Raw genomic sequence first — 19,095 nt, 5'->3', positions numbered from 1 at the left:
CAGAGTTGATAATTTGCTTGAGTTACTATAACCTTCCATGCCCCTGAATAATTAAACTCCTTTTACAGAATTTTTTTACTTTTTGAACAACCACTGGTTAATGTAACTGAACTAGAGAAAAATTTTTGACATAGTTCCTGCTTCCAAGTATTTTCTATTGTGAAGGGCCAGAAAATAGCAACAACAACAACAACAAAAAACTAGATAGCTATAAATGTGTATAAATCAATAAAATCTTGTGTTCTGCTGAAAGCTGTTCTTTAGGTGTTGTATTGATATCTTAGAGAATAAAGACGACCTTAGATAAATCTGTGGCATTAATCATGTGGACATGGCTTCTGGTGATACAGATCCTGACCCATCCTGTGCGGCTCTTAACCTATACCTTCCCATGAGTATGCCTAAGGGACCACTCAGTATGTTGGAGTTTTGCTTTCTGTGATGCTCCAAGTATCAGGACTCATTTGTAAATCCTTATTATCTTTTGCAGCTTTTTTTTGTGTCCTAGCCATGTGCACCTACCTCTCCATTATCCTGTAGGAGATAGTTATTTTTACTACTTCCACAGAGTGCCACCCTGGTGAAAGTGGTCCTAGAATTTCCAAGGCTGTGCCAGCAGAGTGCAGTGCTTTGACAGACTCTACCAGGTTGGAGAAACTTGAGTCCCAGCAGCCAACTGAATCTGCTTTCTGAGTACTAAGCTAGCCAAATATGAAGTAGAGTGAATGGTCGCAGACACTTTGACTTCGGCCTTGTGTGGAAAGAAGAAAAGTACTAAAGAATCTGTCTTGTGCAACCTGTTTCTATAGTGATCATGTCAGGGTGACAGAACAGGGGGCAGAGGGTGTGAAGACTCACAGGGTTTAGACTGTAGATGCTCTCATTGTGAGATTCTTGTTTTACTGGAGTAACTGGGACTTACCAAGTTTAATATTCTTAATATCAGCAAAAATAGAAGATCAAAGGAAGCTGAAAAATAAATGGAATCTTGAGTTTTCTTTGGTGAAACAAATGAAAAAGATGGAATTGGTGTTATTATGCGTCCAAAGACCAGGCAATGAACATAAATTCATGGTGTATTTGATCATCTCACATTATAACGCTCCGAAGACATAGTGCAAAAAGGCCCATGTGAAAAAAATTGTCTTATGCATCAGTATCATTCACCAGACCTTCCATATTTCACCTGGCTCGTCCTCATCACACAGACTTAGGCTGCTGTCAGCACCAGGCGAAGAGCTTTGGGGCCTGCTCACGCCTGCTCCACAGGACGACACTCTACGTCCTGGGTATATGAAGGGAATACTATAAATAGCCCATAATTAATGCTGAGATAATCTTTCTTTTGCATGCTTGTAGAGACAATTTCAAAATGATGATGGAGCTGTTCAACGGACTTCTCTTTTTACTGAACATGTTCAACAAGAACGAAAAGCCACCGATTCCAAGACTGACTGTGAACTTGCTGACCTGAAAAAGGCATTAAGAAAGCACATATGTAGAGTGGAGGTAAGGAACAAATGAAGAATAGTCTCACAATTCCTTAAAATTAGATGTTTCTAGCTCTGCTCTAATGTGGCCAAAATATGACTTAGATCTGATAAAATTTATTACTTTTTTTGTGGGTACTTTAATATTTTTTTACATTTGTAAAAGTTTATCCTTTTAAGATAATTCACTGTAATGAAACATACTGTATCTCTGCACATTTGCCGAATATGTCACTTGTAATACTTCAGGAATCTGTCATAATACCAGGTCAGGCATTCCCATGGCCAAAACAGATTCCTACCCTACACCAGTGTGCCCTTGTGGCCTTAGAGGTTAGTACAGGCAGCTAGGTGATAGAACACTGGGCCTAGAGTCAGGAAGCCAAGTTCAAAGCCAGCCTCACACACACATTAGCTTTGTGTTCCTGGGCAAGTCACTTAACCTCTGTCTGCCTCAGTTTTGTCAACTGTAAAAGGAGGATAACCCATTTTTCAGGGTCATTGTGAGGATCGAATAAGACTATTTGAAAAGCATTTAGCACAGTGCGTGGCACATAGTAGACACCCAGAAGCAGCCAGGTGGCTCAGTAGATAGGGAGCCAGGCCTAGAGACGGGGTGGATTTCCAATCTGGTCTTAGATACTTCTTAGCTGGCAAGTCACTGAATCCCAGTGCCTAGCCCTTACTACTCTTCTGCCTTGGGACCAACATACAGTACTGACTCTAAAACAGAAGGTAAGGAAGGGTTTGGGGAAAAAAATGCTTGTTCCTTCCTGTTCCCCTTCAGCCAACTAGTTTTGAGAATTGACATACAGGTTGGTAACATTCTGGGTGGTACATACACTAAACTTCACTAGCCAGACTTAAAGCCTGTCCTGTGTGTGACAAACTGCTGGAGCTTGTAGTTTACCGGCATCATTGTTTGAGCACTGAGTTAATAAGGTATCAGAGAGACTTTGTGAGGGGTGTCTCTGAAATGCATAGATAAAGTAGATGTCAATTCAAAGGGAGATTTCACCTTATTTGGGGAATATCAACCTGAATTAAGCAACAAGAAGAGGTGGCTTATTTATGTTTTTTTTGGTTCGGTCATACAGTTTTGTTTTCTGGACAACTCCTGGTGTGGAAACTCTCCAGATGTAGATCAACTCATTTGTCACGTTTCTCATTAGAGTTATCTGGTACACCTCAGTGTAATAGACGTCACCAAGGTCACAAAGCCAATATATGTTCAGAGGCAGGATTTGAACCCAATTCTCGATACCAAGGCCAGCCTCCTATCCATTATGCCATTGCGATTTCTGGGGGTTTTGTTTTGTTTTGAGCCAACCTTTTATTGTATTAACATAGGAAACTCCCAGTGAGAAAACTCCCACAGCCCATGCAGATTGACACCTCCCCTATACTGAGTTTTAGTGAGGTTATATGAATGGCCTCTGGTTATCCAGCCAGTATGTCTCAGAGGTGAGACTTCATCCCTGACTCTGGGGCCAATTTGGTTATTCCAGGATGCCTTAATTTTAAAAATTAAGATAACAAATAGATTTCCATAAATATTTCTAAACCATTATACATATTTTTGCTACTAAATTTCTAATGCATCTTCTGACTCTCATGTTTCCCTCCTATACCATATTGTAACATGGGGATAGCACTGGATTCCCTCCCTCATGAAACACAAGTTCTGGCATATCTTCTTAAGCTGGAAAATTTTATTTATTTTTAAAAATTTTTTTTAAATTAAAAATTTTTCATTTAATTAATTTAGAACATTATAGGATTCATGTTCTATCCCTCCCGGCCAACACACAATTCTACTTGGTTTTACATGTGTCATTGATCAAGACCTATTTCCATATTATTGATATTTGTGCTAGGGTGCTCATTTTGAGTCAGTATCCCTAATTATATCCCCATCCTCCTATGTGATCAGGCAGTTGTTTTTCTTCTGTGTTTCTACTCCTTCAGATCTTCCTCTGAATGTGGGTAGCATTCTTTCTCATAGGTCCCTCATAGTTGTCCTGGATCATTGCATTGTTGCTAGTACAGAAGCCCATTACATTCGATTGTACCACAGGGTATCAGTCTCTGTGTACAATGTTCTTCTGGCTCTGCTCCTTTCACTCTACTTCAATTCCTGGAGGTCTTTCCAGTTCACATGGAATTCCTCCAGTTCATTATTCCTTTGAACACAATAGTATTCCATCACCAACAGATACCACAATTTGTTCATTCATTCCTCGTTTAAGCTGGAAATGTTTAAATACAAACCTGGAACAGACATTGAAGGTTTAAGAAACATCCCAGCCAAGTTTAGTGAGCCTCATCATCAGATTAGGTTCAACATGATACATTTTGTTTAGCCACTAGGATTCTCAGAGACCGGGGGCAGCTGGGTAGCTCAGTGGATTGAGAGTCAGGCCTAGACAGGAGGTCCTAGGTTCAAATCTGGCCTCAGACACTTCCCAGCTGTGTGACCCTGGGCAAGTCACTTGACCCCCATTGCCCACCCTTACCACTCTTCCACCAAGGAGCCAATACACAGAAGTTAAGGGTAAAAAACAAAACAAACAAAAAAAAAACAGGATTCTCAAAGACCACTTCCAAGTCATAGAATGATGGCAGATGTGTCCATGACAGGAATTTTACTTGGATTTTACTTGTTTTTCAACTAGCTGTTACTAGATTTCACCTTCAAAATAGAATACATGCATATATGCATACACACATATTCATGCATGTGTGTATACATACTGATCACTTAGGCAAGAGTATACAGATTTGATTGATGGGTTTTCCAATAAGCACAGTACTTATGCAGAGAGGTGCCTGGCTAGCCTGAACTGGATCTTTAAGTTAAATATATCCTTTGTAAAATGTGGCCCTTTAGAAGAAAAATTATGCCACATAATGGCAATTGATTACCAAATACCAACATTTTCTTTAAGAAACATTTTCATTTACAGGTAGTTATGTGAGGAATTATAAGAACTTTTATGTGACTTCAAATACTGCAATATCTTATTTCCCAATTTATTTTATTTTAGTTTTTGTGCCACTTGGAAAAATTGGATTTATCTCCCTTCGAGTTTTATAGAGTATCTCAAAGTCTTGGTGTAATTTTAAGCATTTACTAAAGCTTAAAAACATTAATTTCTTATAGATTTATTAATGCTTTAAAACTGCCCCAAGACTTTTGGGACACTGTACTTGTTGGTTTTTCTTGGTCAAAATACAAAACTCTTCTTTCACAGTTAGTGTGTGGGATGACATTTGTGCATTATTCCCCCATATGCATTGATTAGTATTAATAATCATAGATTGGCAATCTTGTATAGAAAAATAGTGAAGGTAAGTGCCCTCCACTAGGAGATATCAATCTCTCCTTATGAAGAATAGAAGAAACCCCCTCCCCAAGCAGCTTTATGCACATATATTAATATAGACCTTTAATATAATCTTTTTCAAATGTGACTACGAGACTGCTCTCCTTTCTATTCCCATGGGAAGAAGTTTAGGGGTGACCTAATTCCTACGAGAGAAATCTCAAAACTTATAAGTTATAATTTTGACTACACGTCCCAAGAAATGTTGCAATGCTATGGCCCGACTAATGTTTCAAAAAGTGTTTCCTGAATCTGATAAATCCTTGGACAGGCCGAAAACTCTGATTCAACTAAAAAAAAATGCAACCCTAAGGACAGGAAGGAAGATAGAAGAAGGAAGAGACAGAGGATGTTAAAGTGAAGATAGCATTATGTTGGATCCCTATAAAATCTGAGCAAACTTAGGCATCTGTGCCTACTGTTTCTGGGACCTCAGACTATATCTCTTTTCTCTCTCTCTCTCTCTCTCTCTCTCTCTCTCTCTTTCCCTCTCTCTCTCTTTCTCTCTCTTTCCCCTTCTCCCCTCTCTCTCCCTCTCGGCCTCACCCCTTATGAGGGATACTGGCTATGCACAGTCAATTATGCCCTCACCCTTAATCCCCCTTCCCCCTCCCCGGGACACTGGCTAAACTTAGGCAATGTTCTTCATTTTATACCCCACCACTTCCCTCAATAAAACCATGTGAACTCTGCCAGCATTTTATCAGTTCTCCTGTCTGTTCATTAGAGTGATTTTGGGGGTATGAGCCCCCCTCCCACAATTTCACTCCACACAGGAAAATTCATTCAAAGAAACACATTGTTTTTTGTCTTCTAAATAACTATAATAAATATCCTTTCTTAGTACTATTAAGGAATTTGAAGCCAGTTAATTCTCATCTTTCTGGTAGACATCAGGCATGTTTACTTGCTATAGCTGTTGGTGAGAGCTAAAGGTGCTCCCTATTGAAGTATTCCTTGATATTTCCTTCCTGAAATGGAAGTAGATAGGAAGAAATTTTTAGCCACCAGACTTTCGAAGTCCTGAAAGTTTATAATTGCAGTGACCTTGAAGAAATAATTTAAATGATTCCTAATGGCATTTTGTTCCAATCAGGAAGACAATGTCCATCAGTGCCCATCTCAGCCTTAGATTACCAAAACTCATCTAAGGTTCTCCCATTAGGTAGGACCATTATGACATCTGACATGGGTCATCATTTTTACAAACATCCATACAAACAAGATCCAATAGCCTCCTTCCATTATTCACTTTAGGGTTTAAATAACCTCCATTCTTTAAGATGAACTTTCTTTTATCTAATTTAAGTTCTCTATATAACACCTTGTGTCAACCCCTCTCTATTCTTCACTCAGTGTTGGTGTCCTTTGTAAAGTTCACCTTCATCGCCTTGAAGATGTATTAAGTTTAAGTACTTAATCGGATAAATACTTTCATATTGTGCCTAAGTACAATTTTTGAAGTTCTGGAGAGGTTGCTAGTTTAATTTCCCAAGAGAACTTCATAAAAATTAAGAGGAAGTAACTCAAATGACTTTAAACATTTGCATAGTTCTGTACATACCACTGTATAATACAGCTTCAATACTGTAAATCTTGTTGTCTAAGCTAAGTAAAAGGGAAAATAGTTACATTGGCAGGAGAAAAGACAAAGAATGCCATGCTCCATTTGTCACGCTAGTGTTATCTTAGAATTGTAGTCCACAGCACACTTGGGTTAGATAGGAAATGGCTTAGTAGACAGAGTTCTGGAGTTGGAATGAGAAAAAAATTAGGAATTAGGGATCCCCCCCAAATCCTTACTACTCATGTGACCCTGACAAGTCAGTTTTTTGCTCTCATTCTGTTTTTTCATCTGTAAAATGAAGATGATGACATGAGATAAGTAAGAGTAATATTATTAACAATAATCATAAAATGATATATCACATCACAGTGGGTATCAAATGAGATCACATTTATAAAGGACTTTGCAAACCTTAACGTGCTGAATATAAATGCTAGCTATCTTTATTATTTTGAAGAAGCTAAGGGCCAGCTGTTTGTAATAGCTTTGACTCTCCAAGTTTCAATCGTAACAAGTATCCTTGGTCACATTTAGCTGGAATGTTTATTGATACTAATCTTATGGCTGAATTATAGAGGCTTTTCACTTCTTTCTGACTTTGTAGGCTCAAATTCATATCTAGGTTATTGAGATAATTTTTCATAATAATAGGAAATATTTACATAATGTTTTTGTTTTATGGTAAGCAAACTGAAAACAATTATCTTATTGACCTAGAAAAATAAAAAAGTATGAATATAATTTTACAAACATACACAAAATAGAAGCAATATTAAAGCACCTGCTATGTGTAAAATTTGGCACTTAGAGACCATTTTAAGACAAAATAGAAAAATGACAAGATTGTAATCACTTCTTAGAAAGGGCTAATGCTTTTACTTTTCCCTCCTTTCCTGTAAAATGATGAATTTTAGATTTAGAGCTGGAATATACTTAATAGGTCATCTAGTCGAACCCCTTCATTTTATAGATGAAGAAACTGAGGCCTGGGGAACCCAAGTGACTTAGCTAAAGTCCCAGGTAGTAAATTGTAGAAGCAGAATTTGTTTGAAGGCCTACTTCAGACTGGGTGCTCTTTCCCCCCATACCATTTGGCATTTAGTATATTTTCATGAGATAGCATCAAAAAATAAAGACACTAGATGACTTTTTTTTTTTTAAACCCTTGTACTTCGGTGTATTGTCTTATAGATGGAAGATTGGTAAGGGTGGGCAATGGGGGTCAAGTGACTTGCCCAGGGTCACACAGCTGGGAAGTGGCTGAGGCCGGGTTTGAACCCAGGACCTCCTGTCTCTAGGCCTGACTCTCACTCCACTGAGCTACCCAGCTGCCCCCACTAGACTTTTGACCTTGAACTTGAATGTAATATTAAGAAACTTTTAAATCGTCCATCTAGAATCTTGAAGGACCTTTTCTGCAGCATAGATCTTTAGAGCTAAATGCAATTTGAAAAGTTAAATAATAATTTGCAACCTTGGTTTCATTACATGCCAACATACCTCCAATTAGTTTGCATAATTTGAATTAACTCTTAAAGGAAGGAAATGGGAGGTCATGACATCATACAAATGATTGAACACTGACTCAGTGACATAAGAAAATGCAAATGATGTTTTATAACTTTGGAGAAATGTATGCAATTTTGTAAGTTGCATTGGTATTTTTAATACTATTTTAGTTATGACCAGATGCTCACTTTTCCTCTTACATCCCCCAGCATGTCAGAATTACCACATCAAATTAGGATTTTCATTCAAACATATATTATCTCCCTTTAAACTAGCATTTATTCATTTTTTAAAAATTTGTAATACAGATTTTTAAACACTTCTGATTGTTGCGTTAATGTTTTGTAGGCTATGAAATACAGTTGCATTGAATTAACTAAAATTGCAGGGTGCAGTATCGAGGTAAGTCGATGAGGTTCTTTTTCTTTCTTATAGATCCATCTCTTAATTGAAATATGTTGTCTTTGACAGCAGAGCTGGCTGTCAAATTTTAAATATGTTTTCTGTTACCTAAAACTTTGAAAAGAAGAACAAAGTTCCAACAAGGCTTATGGTAATACATTTGAATATAATATGCTTAAAATTCATGTTGATAATTATAGCAACCGCTGCTCTAGAATTAGCAAAATAAGATTTTACTATTAATACTGCAGCATTTCAGCAGACATATAATTTCATCAATGTATATATTCCCTCCAAGGGTGCAATCCTTCTGTGAAACAAAGAAAATAAAGAGGCTGTTAATAAAGCATTTTACGTACATTATCTCATTTGATCCTCAGAGTTGCCCCATTTTGTAAGCACTATAGGTATCATCACCCCCATTTTTCTGAGCAGGAACCTGAGACTCATGTGTCCATGGTCATACAAGCAGTAGAAGACAGGATTCAAACCTCATTCTTCTCTTCACATTTAAGTGGAATGTTGTTTATTTTCCACCACCCTGTTCTCACCCTAAAGGGCTAGATGTGAGAATACTTGTTAAAATTAAAGCACTGTATAGATAGAAAGTATTATTGTTATTTTTAATTGTTAATATCTTGGAGTTTTTTTCCTCTTTTTTAAAAAGTATTTTTGGACTAGTAGGGACAATGAATGGAGTTTTGGGTCTAGAGCCAGGAAGATCTGGGTTCAAATTCAGCCTCAGACACTTACTAGCTGTGTGACCCTGGGCTAATCACTTAACTTTTGTTTGCCTCTGTTTCTGAATCTAAACTATCCAGGTATAGTGATAACACCTACCTCCCAGGGTTGTTATGAGGATCACATGAGATTGTTTTTTTAAAGCACTTAGCATAATTCTTGTTGCATAATAGGAACTATGTAAATGATAGCTATTATTATTTATTATTATCAAGGTTTTTTTTTTCCTTTTAGGGAAGGGGTTGCTTTCCTTTTCTATTTAAGTTACAAGGCATTTGTACTTTTGTCAGCAAGTAGACAACTGAAAAGTAAAATGCCTAATTGTTATTTTTTAGGACTTTATAAATGCAGAATTATAAGCATTATTATGCAGTGGTTTGACACTTGAACCTCCTTTTCACCCATTCCCACCCCCAAAAAAATAAATAAAAAGAAAGACTTGTTTTTGCAGCATCAGTACTTCAGTCTGGCTAAATGACTGGTACTAAACAAAACTTTCCCTCAGGCCTACTTTGCATTAATATTTATTTAGAAAATAAGTGTAATGTATAATCTGCTTATCAGTAGTGAGAAACAATGGACATTATTTTATGCAGTGCACCACAAAAATTCAGTATTATTGCACTTGAACAGACTCAATTTTCCTTTATCTGTTTGCCCTATAGCTATAGCATTTTTCAGTGGCTATTCATTGTCATCATTGGACAAACTGAAACTACTAATGACAGAACTTAGTCTTAAGAACTCTAGCAGCAATCACCATTTAGCTTTCTTCCTCAGCAAAGGCAGAATTTGTTTTAAAATGAATTTATTATTAATAAGATAATGAGCTTTTATATCTTGTTTTTCACTCTTCATATAGTTGATTTGAATACATGAATTCGTATTGCCTTAGGATGAGACTGTGTGTGTGCCTATGTGCAAGCTGGAATCACTTTAACAGACATAGACTTTCAGCATAGGTGATTTCAGATAGTGTATATTATCAGGTATTCTATAAATCTTTATTTCTCTCTTCTTTTTATTTAATCATGTTATCTCAGGTAAAAAATACTGAACTTCCCAGAAGTATATTTAATACAATTGAAATCCTCATTGAAGGGCAGTTCTTTACAGAAGCACTTGAAGAACTAGTTTTACTCCAGCCGCACTACATTCCTCCAGTATGTCTGCTTCATGCTTTTCTAAGGAGCATGCTACAGGTAAGAAAGCAGGTGCTTAAACATGTTAAAGCATGCAAATTAAAAGAGCTCTGACCTCATACCAATCATCAGATAGGCTAATAGGACAAAAATGAAAGGGATCAACATTAGAGGGGATGTGGGAAAATTGGGACACTAATTGTTGGGGGAGTCATGAATTGAACCAACCATTCTGAAGAGCAATTCGAAACTATGCCCAAAGGGCTATACAACTGTGCGTCTTTATCCAACAATACCACTACTATCCCCAAATAGATTTTTTTAAAACCCTTGCTTTCCATCTTAGAATCAATACTGTGTATTGGTTCCAAGGTAGAAGAGTGGGAAGGAGTAGGCAATGGGGGTTAAGTTGCCCAGGGTCACACAGCTAGGAAGTGTCAAATCTGGGGTCAGATTTGAATCCAGTACTTCCTGTCTCTGGGCCTGGCTCTCAATCCACTGAGCCACCCAGCTGCCCCGCAAAGAGCTTTGTTTTTTTTTAAAGGAAAAGGACCTTTATGTACAAAAAATATTTATAAAAGCTCTTTTTGTGGTGGCAAAGAATTAGAAATTAAGAGGATGCCCATCAAATGAGGAATGGCTGAATAAATTGTAGTATATGATTGAGATGGAATTCATTTGCCCTATAAGAAATAATAAGCAGGATGGTTTCAGAAAAACCTGGAAAGACTTGCATGAACTGATGCAAAGTAAAGTGAGCAGAACCAGAACATTATATCATGTTCAAATGTGTAAATGACTTAGCTATTCGCAGCAATACAGTGATCCAAGACAGTTCCAAAGGACTCATGATAAAAATTCCATCTACTTCCAGAGAAAGAACTCATGGAGTCTGAATGCAAATCTAAGCATACTCTTTTTTTACTTTCTTTTTTCCTTTTTTTGTCTTTATTTTCTTTCACTATATGCTTGCCTTCTCAATGAGAGAGGAAGGAGAGAATTAGGAACTCAGAATTTTAAAAACAAGTGTTAAAAATTGTTTTTTACATGTAATTGAAGAAAAAAATATGTTTAAAACCTTAACAAAAAGGTCATAAAGCAAAGAAGGTTAAAACCTATTTTCCTGGTACTATTGACAAGTACTCATCATTTTTAGTATTATTTTATGAATCCTAAACTGAAGTCTAGTTTCCATTTGCTAACTCAGAATTCATTTCTTTTTACTTCCTTTGCATAGTTAAGCCTTTGGTATAAGAAAAAAACTCCCTAACCCCATTAAGATCCCTTAAGTCAATCAGAATTCCAATCAGAACACTACCATTCTAAAATACTCATCATATTTTGTTTCATCTCATAAGAGAAAAAATAAACTTTTAAAATGGTCATTGTGTTGCATTTGAGGGAGGGGTTTGAGAGAATCTGGAACTATTATTTGTTCATTATGAACAAAGTTTTCATGAAATCACAAGCATATTTTAAAAAATTACTCTTTTAAAATGAAGTTAAATTTGTGAGTATCACTAAAGGGGGGGAAACCCCCAATACGCCTAAGTAATAGAAATTCTTCCAGAATGGAATTTAATTAAGTGGACTATTCTAGGTATTCCTTTTGGGTAAATTCAGGAAGTCAGTTTCTGTAGCCTTACATAAGGAAAATAGCATTCTCTCATATAATCTGTATTCATTACTTAGAAGTATGAGAAAATAAGTGTCGGTGATCCCACCCCCTGATTATTTTTGACCAGTAGTGTTAGACTCAGATAGATATAGATCCCTCTAGGCCAACTATTGGTGTAGAAAACCACAAATTATCATTATCTTTGCCATATTGTATTTTTATTTATTTTATTAACCATTTCTCGCTTACATTTTCATCTGATTCAGAGAACTTTTTTGCTGCTGAGTTTGACACCTCTGTTGTAGACCACTGAACAACTGAACCATTGTATAATTTTATTTGTAAAGCTTATATCTATTCTTTAAAAAAATTTTTTTAATTTTAATTTCAGTTCTAAATTCTCTCCTTCCCTCTACCTTCCTCTCGCTATTGAGATCTATCTATTTTTTAAGAGTACACATTTTCTAGAGAGGACCAGAAGAGTAAAATAATGCATGCCCTCAAAGCCATTAATAATATACTGTTTCATTTCATTTTATAACAGGGGAATACAGTGGCTTTGATTGATCGATACTTCCGTGTTTTGTCAGTTCTTCTACATCTTCATCCTCCTTGGAAGTCTCCTACCATGTTGAATTATTATCTAGAATTTTTTCAATGTCCAAATTGTATGAAAGGAATATGGTCTTTTGTAGAAGTACTGATCAGGTAAGGGAATTTAAGATTATTAATATAAATTTAGACCATTATGACTATTAGATAAATATGGAGTATGTTGTTATAAATAGTGCTTTAGAAAAATAATTTTCTTATTAGCAAACTACTTCAGCATTAAGAAAATCAGTCATCAACAATATGAGTCTTCACCTCCAGTTCAAATTGCATCCCATCTATGACTTCAAAGAGAGCCTTAGAGAATTTCTGTGTCTGAAAATTCACCACACTGTTGCTAACCTGGTTATGAACTTTTCTGAACTTGCCTAGGTTTCTCTTTAAGACAAAAGATAACATGGTTAACTACTGGGCCTTCATTTGAAACCTTTCCATGTTGGTAAAATATGACTGCTTGCAGTCAGTTGGCATGGTTTTCTAGAACCAGGGTCATTCCCATAATGCAATGAGTCATAATGTAGGACTTCAAAAAATCAGGAAAGTAGTGAATTTATATTTGCAGCAATAGACTTTTTATAGAAGTAATTTTCTTTAGGGGGCAGCTGGGTAGCTCAGGCCTAGAGACGGGAGGCCCTAGATTCAAATCTGGCCTCAGACACTTCCCAACTGTGTGACCCTGGGCAAGTCACTTAACCCCCATTGCCTAGGCCAGTGATTCCCAAAGTGGGTGCTACCATCCCCTGGTGGGTGCTGCAGAGATCCAGGAGGGTGGTGATGGCCACACTTTTTTTGTATTACATTCTATTCTGAGTTCAGTAAATAGTTTCATAATTTCCTGGGGGTGCTAAGTAATATTTTTTCTGGAAAGGGGGCAGTAGGCCAAAAAAGTTTGGGAACCACTGGCCTAGCCATTACTACTCTTCTGCCTTGGAACCAATACATAGTATTGGTTCCAAGACAGAAGGTAAGGGTTTAAAAAAAAAGTTATTTCCTTTATCATACTAAATAACTTTACTGTTTTTATCACCATTCTTTCAGTCTCCCTAGCAAAAAATCTTAAAATTATCTTTGATTCTTTCCTCTCTAGTATACCGTAATACAGATTCTAGAATTCTCCTATCACTAACTTTCAGGGTTATGAATTCTATGCATTCTATCCCATATGCCACTTTGTGTCTCCATACCCCTGTCACCTCATATTTAGATTACAAGCCTCCTAACTTGTTACCCCAACTCTCATCTCTTTCCCCACCACTAGCCTATCCTGGCCAAATGCTATTTTTGTCACATTGCTTGGGAATTTAGAGCAGTTTTCCAGTTTTCCTACCCTGAAGTCCAAACTTCTCTGCCCCACTTTAAAGACTCTTCATAATTATGCCCCATGCTTCCTGTCCCATTTGTCCCCAGAATATACCTGGCCCAGTTCGAGCCCACTTCCTTATTTAAGCCATCTTTGATCACTCCAGCCCTCAGTAATTCTCCTCTGTCTTTGAACTACTGCAGTACTTAAAGTCTTTTTCACAGAATTTAGCACTGTAGTCTCTCCAGCTCTTTCATATATTACAAAATCACAAGATTAAAGAATTGGAAGGAACCTTAGAGTTTATCTAGTCCAGTCCATACTGAACCAGGAATCCCCACTTCAGTATTCCCAATGATCCATCCTTTATTTAAATATAACAAGGGAAGGAAATCTACTATGTCCTGAAACACTTTAATTGTTAGGAATTTTTACTTAAGTTGAGCTAAGATAATCTCCTCTGCAGTTTCTAAACTCATCACATCTAGCTTTGGACTAGGCAGAACAAATTAACTGTTCCTTCCATGAAAAACCTTCTGATATTTAAAGACAGTTATCACAGTCCATGTAAGCCTTCTCCAAATTGAATACTCCCAGTTTAGCTTAAACATCTGGCATACAAAAAAATCCACTTTGCAAGTACAAGACAGGGAGACATGATTAACTCATGGTCTGACTAAAAAAGAGGAGGGCTGGAGTAGGGGCTAGAGGGAGCTCATGGATTGCCAGCTGAACATGAGTCAAGAATGATGTGATGGCCCAAAAGCTAATGAAACCGTAGCAGCATTAAGATTCATAGTGTCTAGGCCTGGTAAGGTGATAATCTTGCTGGACTCTGCTCTGGTCATTCCTTAGTATTTTGTTAAGTTCTGGGTGCTACATTGTTGGAAGGACATTGATAGGTTGGTTGGAAAGTATCCCAAGGAGAGCAACAAGGGAGGTATTAGACCTTAGATTCATACAACATAAAGATCTGTTGAAAAATGGGGGTCGGGGGGGAGTTAGTCTGGAGAAGAGAAGATGGGGAGAAAACAAGACCTGTCCTTCAAGCAATGTGAAGTCCTGGTACAAAGAGGACCTCAAAAAGCTTCTTGCAGAAAGCAGAATTTGAGCTGAGTATTGAAGGAAGCCAGACAGCAGTAAGGAGGGAGAGCATTCTAGATCTGGAGGCTAACCAGTGAAAAGGCACTGAAGTTAGAAGATGGAATGTCAGGTCCAGGAACAGCAAGGAGGCCTGTGTCACTAGAACATAGAGTATGAGCTACAGGGAGAAGGCAAAAAGGCCCAGAACAAAGCTTGGGGTTACACCATGACTTAATGAGCATCATTTGGATGAAAAGAAAACTAAGGAGCAGGCAGGCAGGCAGGCAGGAGGAGAACCAGGATAGAGTAGTGGCACAAAAACCTAAAATGAATCAAAGAACCGTCGACTGGAGCAAAAAAAAAAAAAAAAAATTGCTAGAAACGAGAATATCCAGAAGAATTAGCAGTGTCAAGCTGCAGAGACATCAAAAAGGATGAAGATTGGGAAAAAAAAGTCATTAGATTGGACAATTAAGAAACTATTGCTAATTTTGGAGGGAAGATTTTCTGTCAATGATTCAGCCAGAATCTAGATGAGAAGGGGTTTAGAATCAAGTAGGAAGGAAGGAAGTGGTGGTACCCTGTGTTCCTAGCTTTCTCAAGGAGAAGAAGGAGAAATATAGCAGAGATGGTAAAGGTTTTCCAAGGATGGGGGAGATATGGATATGTTTGCGGGCATCTAGGAAGGAGCCAGTGGATAGAGAGACATTGAAGATTGGTGAGAGAGTTGGGGTGGTGAGGGGACAGTTCACTGGATTAGATAGATAGTAAGGGGTGGAATCAAGGTGGTGTGCAGAAGGATTTCCCTTGACAACGATAAGGGCTACTTCTTTAAGCTAGATGGGGAATTCTGAAATCAGTTCCTTCATTTATACCTCCTGAGACATAATCTTGAATTCTTCTATGAACCTTTGCCTCACTGTACCTCTTGTTTATCAATAACTTTTCCCAAATTATGGGACCTAAAACTGGCCCTAACAGTTCTGTCTGTGTGTGCTATCTGGACAACAAAGTCTAGTCAAACTCTCTCTTCCCTTTTTCTGCATGCTGCTTCTCTTAATGTAGCAAGTTCAGGAAAGGATTTTTTCTGCTATGTTGAACTAGAAACTCATGTTGAGCTTGCCACTACTAAAACCTTTCTAGCTCTAAATCTATAATCCTATAATTTGGGAGTGAGGAGAAAAAAAAACCCTACAAAAGCCAGACTTTTTCAGAAAAACTGATGTATTGCCATGCCTCTCCCATTCTGTACTTGCAAAGTTAAATGTAGGATTATAGTAGTTCTACAAAATTTCATGTCATAGAATATATATATATATATGTATATATATATATATATGTATCCACTGTCTTTCCTGAATCACCCTTCACCTCCCTTTTCACCCAACCCTTTTTTCACCCTCCCAGTCTATAATGTTCTATCCCTTTTGAAATTACTTTGTATTTTCTTAACTGGGTACATCTTCTATTCCCTTTGAGAGCAGAGGCTATTGTCTTTATTGTGTTATCTTCTGTCTTCTTAAATAAAATGTGGTGCTTAATAAATTCTAGTTGAATAGAACTAAATTTTAGATTTGGACCCTCCTTCTACTTTGTCAGACATTTTTGGATCCAGACTGACATTGAGCAAGTCTAGACAATCATCTTGATATCAATGACTTATAGTGCTTATAGACCCTGAGGGCAGAAATTAAGAAATACTTTTTCTTTGGTTTTTATAATTAGTTGTAAATTCTCCCCAAGGAAAGGGTTAGCAACCTTATTTAATATACATAAATTTAAGAAGATCTAAAGTAATTAGACTGATGAAAAGTACACATTTCTCCTGTAAAAATGTAAATAACTTGGAACTATCAGGAAACACTTTTTTAGAAGTATCTCTAAGTATGAGGGTTTTCAGGTTTCTGGTATCGAGGGCACTCAATTTGAATACATTTAGTAAACATTTTTATTTTACTTCTTTGAAAGTGTTGTTTTGGAGAATGAAAATATGTCCTATGAATGTTGAGGTTGGTCTTTTTGTAAAATAAATCACAAATTAATCTTTATGTTTTTCTTTTTATATAAAATTTTTTAAAGATCCAAAAGCATTTGAATTGACTCACTTAATCGTAACACATTAAAGAGATCCATTTGTGATACTTCACTTGTGATGCAAAAAATAAACATTGACAATCCCTTATTTAAGAGATTTAATATACAAATGACTCATAATATGAACATTTCATGAAAAAGTCCAAGTCCAGAGACCCTAGCCACTGTGGAGAGATGTCCTTTATTCCTACATTCAGAATACATAGAGATTTACTGCTCAAGTGGTTCCTTTTCTCATGCAGACATACTAAGGTCCCAAAATATCTATTGTTTTCCATTACTTCCAATGGCGCTTTCTTAGGCAGAGATCTGATTCTGGCATAGCAAGTTAGAAATCAGAAAATAAATTTTCTCAAAGAAAATGTCAGGTAGGTGTATTTAAAATAATATTATTAATAATATTCTCTGACCATAAAATGTATTAAAGTGGATTCTATGGGCTGGCCTAGACATTTAACCATAACATTTTACCATTAGAAAAGATATGCAAAATTAGAGGTTTCAGGTAGAAAACTTCAGAGCTGCTTTACATCTTTAAATCTATGATCCTGAGTTCTGATTTCTAGGCAATTGTTTTTTTCTTTCTTTTTTTAATTTAAAACCCTTACCTTCTGTTTTAGAATTAATATGGGTTTCAGAGCAGAAGTGTGGTTAGTACTAGACAATTGGGATTAAGTGACTTGCCCAGGGACACACAGCTAGGAAGTACCCGAGGCCAGATTTCAACCCAGGACTTTTTGTCTCCAGGCCTGGCTCTCTATCCACTGAGTCACCTAAACTCCCCTAGAATGATCAGTATGTGCTAGCCTTAAAAATTAGAAGATGTGGTCAGCCTGGATTTGTAGTCAAAAGACCTAACTTTTTTTTTTAAACTCTTAGTTTTTGTCTTAGTATCATTTCTAAGACAGAAAAGCATCAAAGGCTAGGCAATTGGGCTTAAATGATTTGCTCAGGGTCACACAGGTAGGAAGTCTCTTAGGTTAGATTCAAACCCAAGTCCTCCTGACACCAGGCCTGCTACCAATTGATTTTTAAATAAATTTTGGAATAAAAACCATTTGAACACTGGAGACTGCCTGTTTACATATACTTACAGAATATCTGCATGATTTTAAATGGGGCAAAAATTAATATTTGATTTCTAAAAATAGTTTAAGTAAATATGAAGAATTATAATTGAGTCTAAAAATTTTGAAGTGTACCTCTTTAAGTGTTTGTGTTGAATATTCCAGATTATTTATAATAATATTCAATATTATTTTTATTCTTTGGGTTAGGAGTTTTGTTTCTGGTTACTTCATTTATTAAATGAGGAGGTTGGACTAACTGATCTCTTAAGACCTTTTTAGTTCTAAATTTCTATTATTCTATGGTTCATTTACTTTGGAAATAAAAATGTGGGATGATTTACATTTTCAAATACTTTAAAAAATGAAAGACTGGGTAAAAAAGCAAATATAGATCCAGTGTGTGCCATCTTTACTTTAGAAGTACATAGTAATATCAATTTTTTGGAAGAGTTGATTGCTTGTATATTTCAAGAAACAGGGAAAGAAATCGTAAGAAAAATGGTCACTTTGATTCTTTTGAATTCTCAAATTCAAAAGTTCCCAAGTGACATTTTCTTCATTATCCTGGATTATAATTCCCTACATAACTACATAACTTCTTCACCCTTCTGTCTTCTTACCCTGTTTACTACATATTTTCTATGTTTTACCATAAAAATCCTCTATAGAAAATGCATTATTTTCCATAAGATCTGACTCTGGCAACTGGGGTTAATCCAGGATAATTATTTTAGAGAAATATTATGAAGTTTTATTCTTTTAACTATGTTACTGTGTTACTATTAATTCTAGCCTTAATATTTGTGCCTAGAAAATCTCTTTTAAAAATGTATTAGCACATTTTTTCCTAGCATGAGCATAATTTATTTATCAAAGTCAAATATACATCCTACAGTTTTCATATTTTTGTTATTTTTGTTGGGTTAGTTACTAGAATATGTATAGATAGTAATGCTTTCTACGTGTCTTTTCCTGTTTTGGTCTAATGCATGTAATTAAACGTAGTTTTAGAAAAATTCTCTTTTTGAGGGGGAAAACAAACTATCATTATTACAAAAAGAAATAATTATTACCATTAGAC

General features: G+C 36.3%; 1 protein-coding gene across 1 annotated transcript in view; it reads left to right on the top strand.

The window, feature by feature from the left end:
* Positions 1–19,095, top strand: part of SLF1 (SMC5-SMC6 complex localization factor 1) — a 68,053-nt gene that overhangs the window by 5,931 nt on the left and 43,027 nt on the right. The window contains exons 5-8 of the mRNA XM_044657651.1: positions 1,360–1,509; positions 8,301–8,354; positions 10,139–10,297; positions 12,400–12,563. Of these exons, the coding sequence (XP_044513586.1) occupies positions 1,360–1,509; positions 8,301–8,354; positions 10,139–10,297; positions 12,400–12,563 (527 nt within the window). The remainder of the gene's footprint in view (positions 1–1,359; positions 1,510–8,300; positions 8,355–10,138; positions 10,298–12,399; positions 12,564–19,095) is intronic.

This window comes from Gracilinanus agilis, chromosome 1 (genome assembly GCF_016433145.1).
Source record: "Gracilinanus agilis isolate LMUSP501 chromosome 1, AgileGrace, whole genome shotgun sequence".
Classification (NCBI taxonomy): domain Eukaryota; kingdom Metazoa; phylum Chordata; class Mammalia; order Didelphimorphia; family Didelphidae; genus Gracilinanus; species Gracilinanus agilis.
This window is presented reverse-complemented; position numbering and strand designations above follow the sequence as displayed.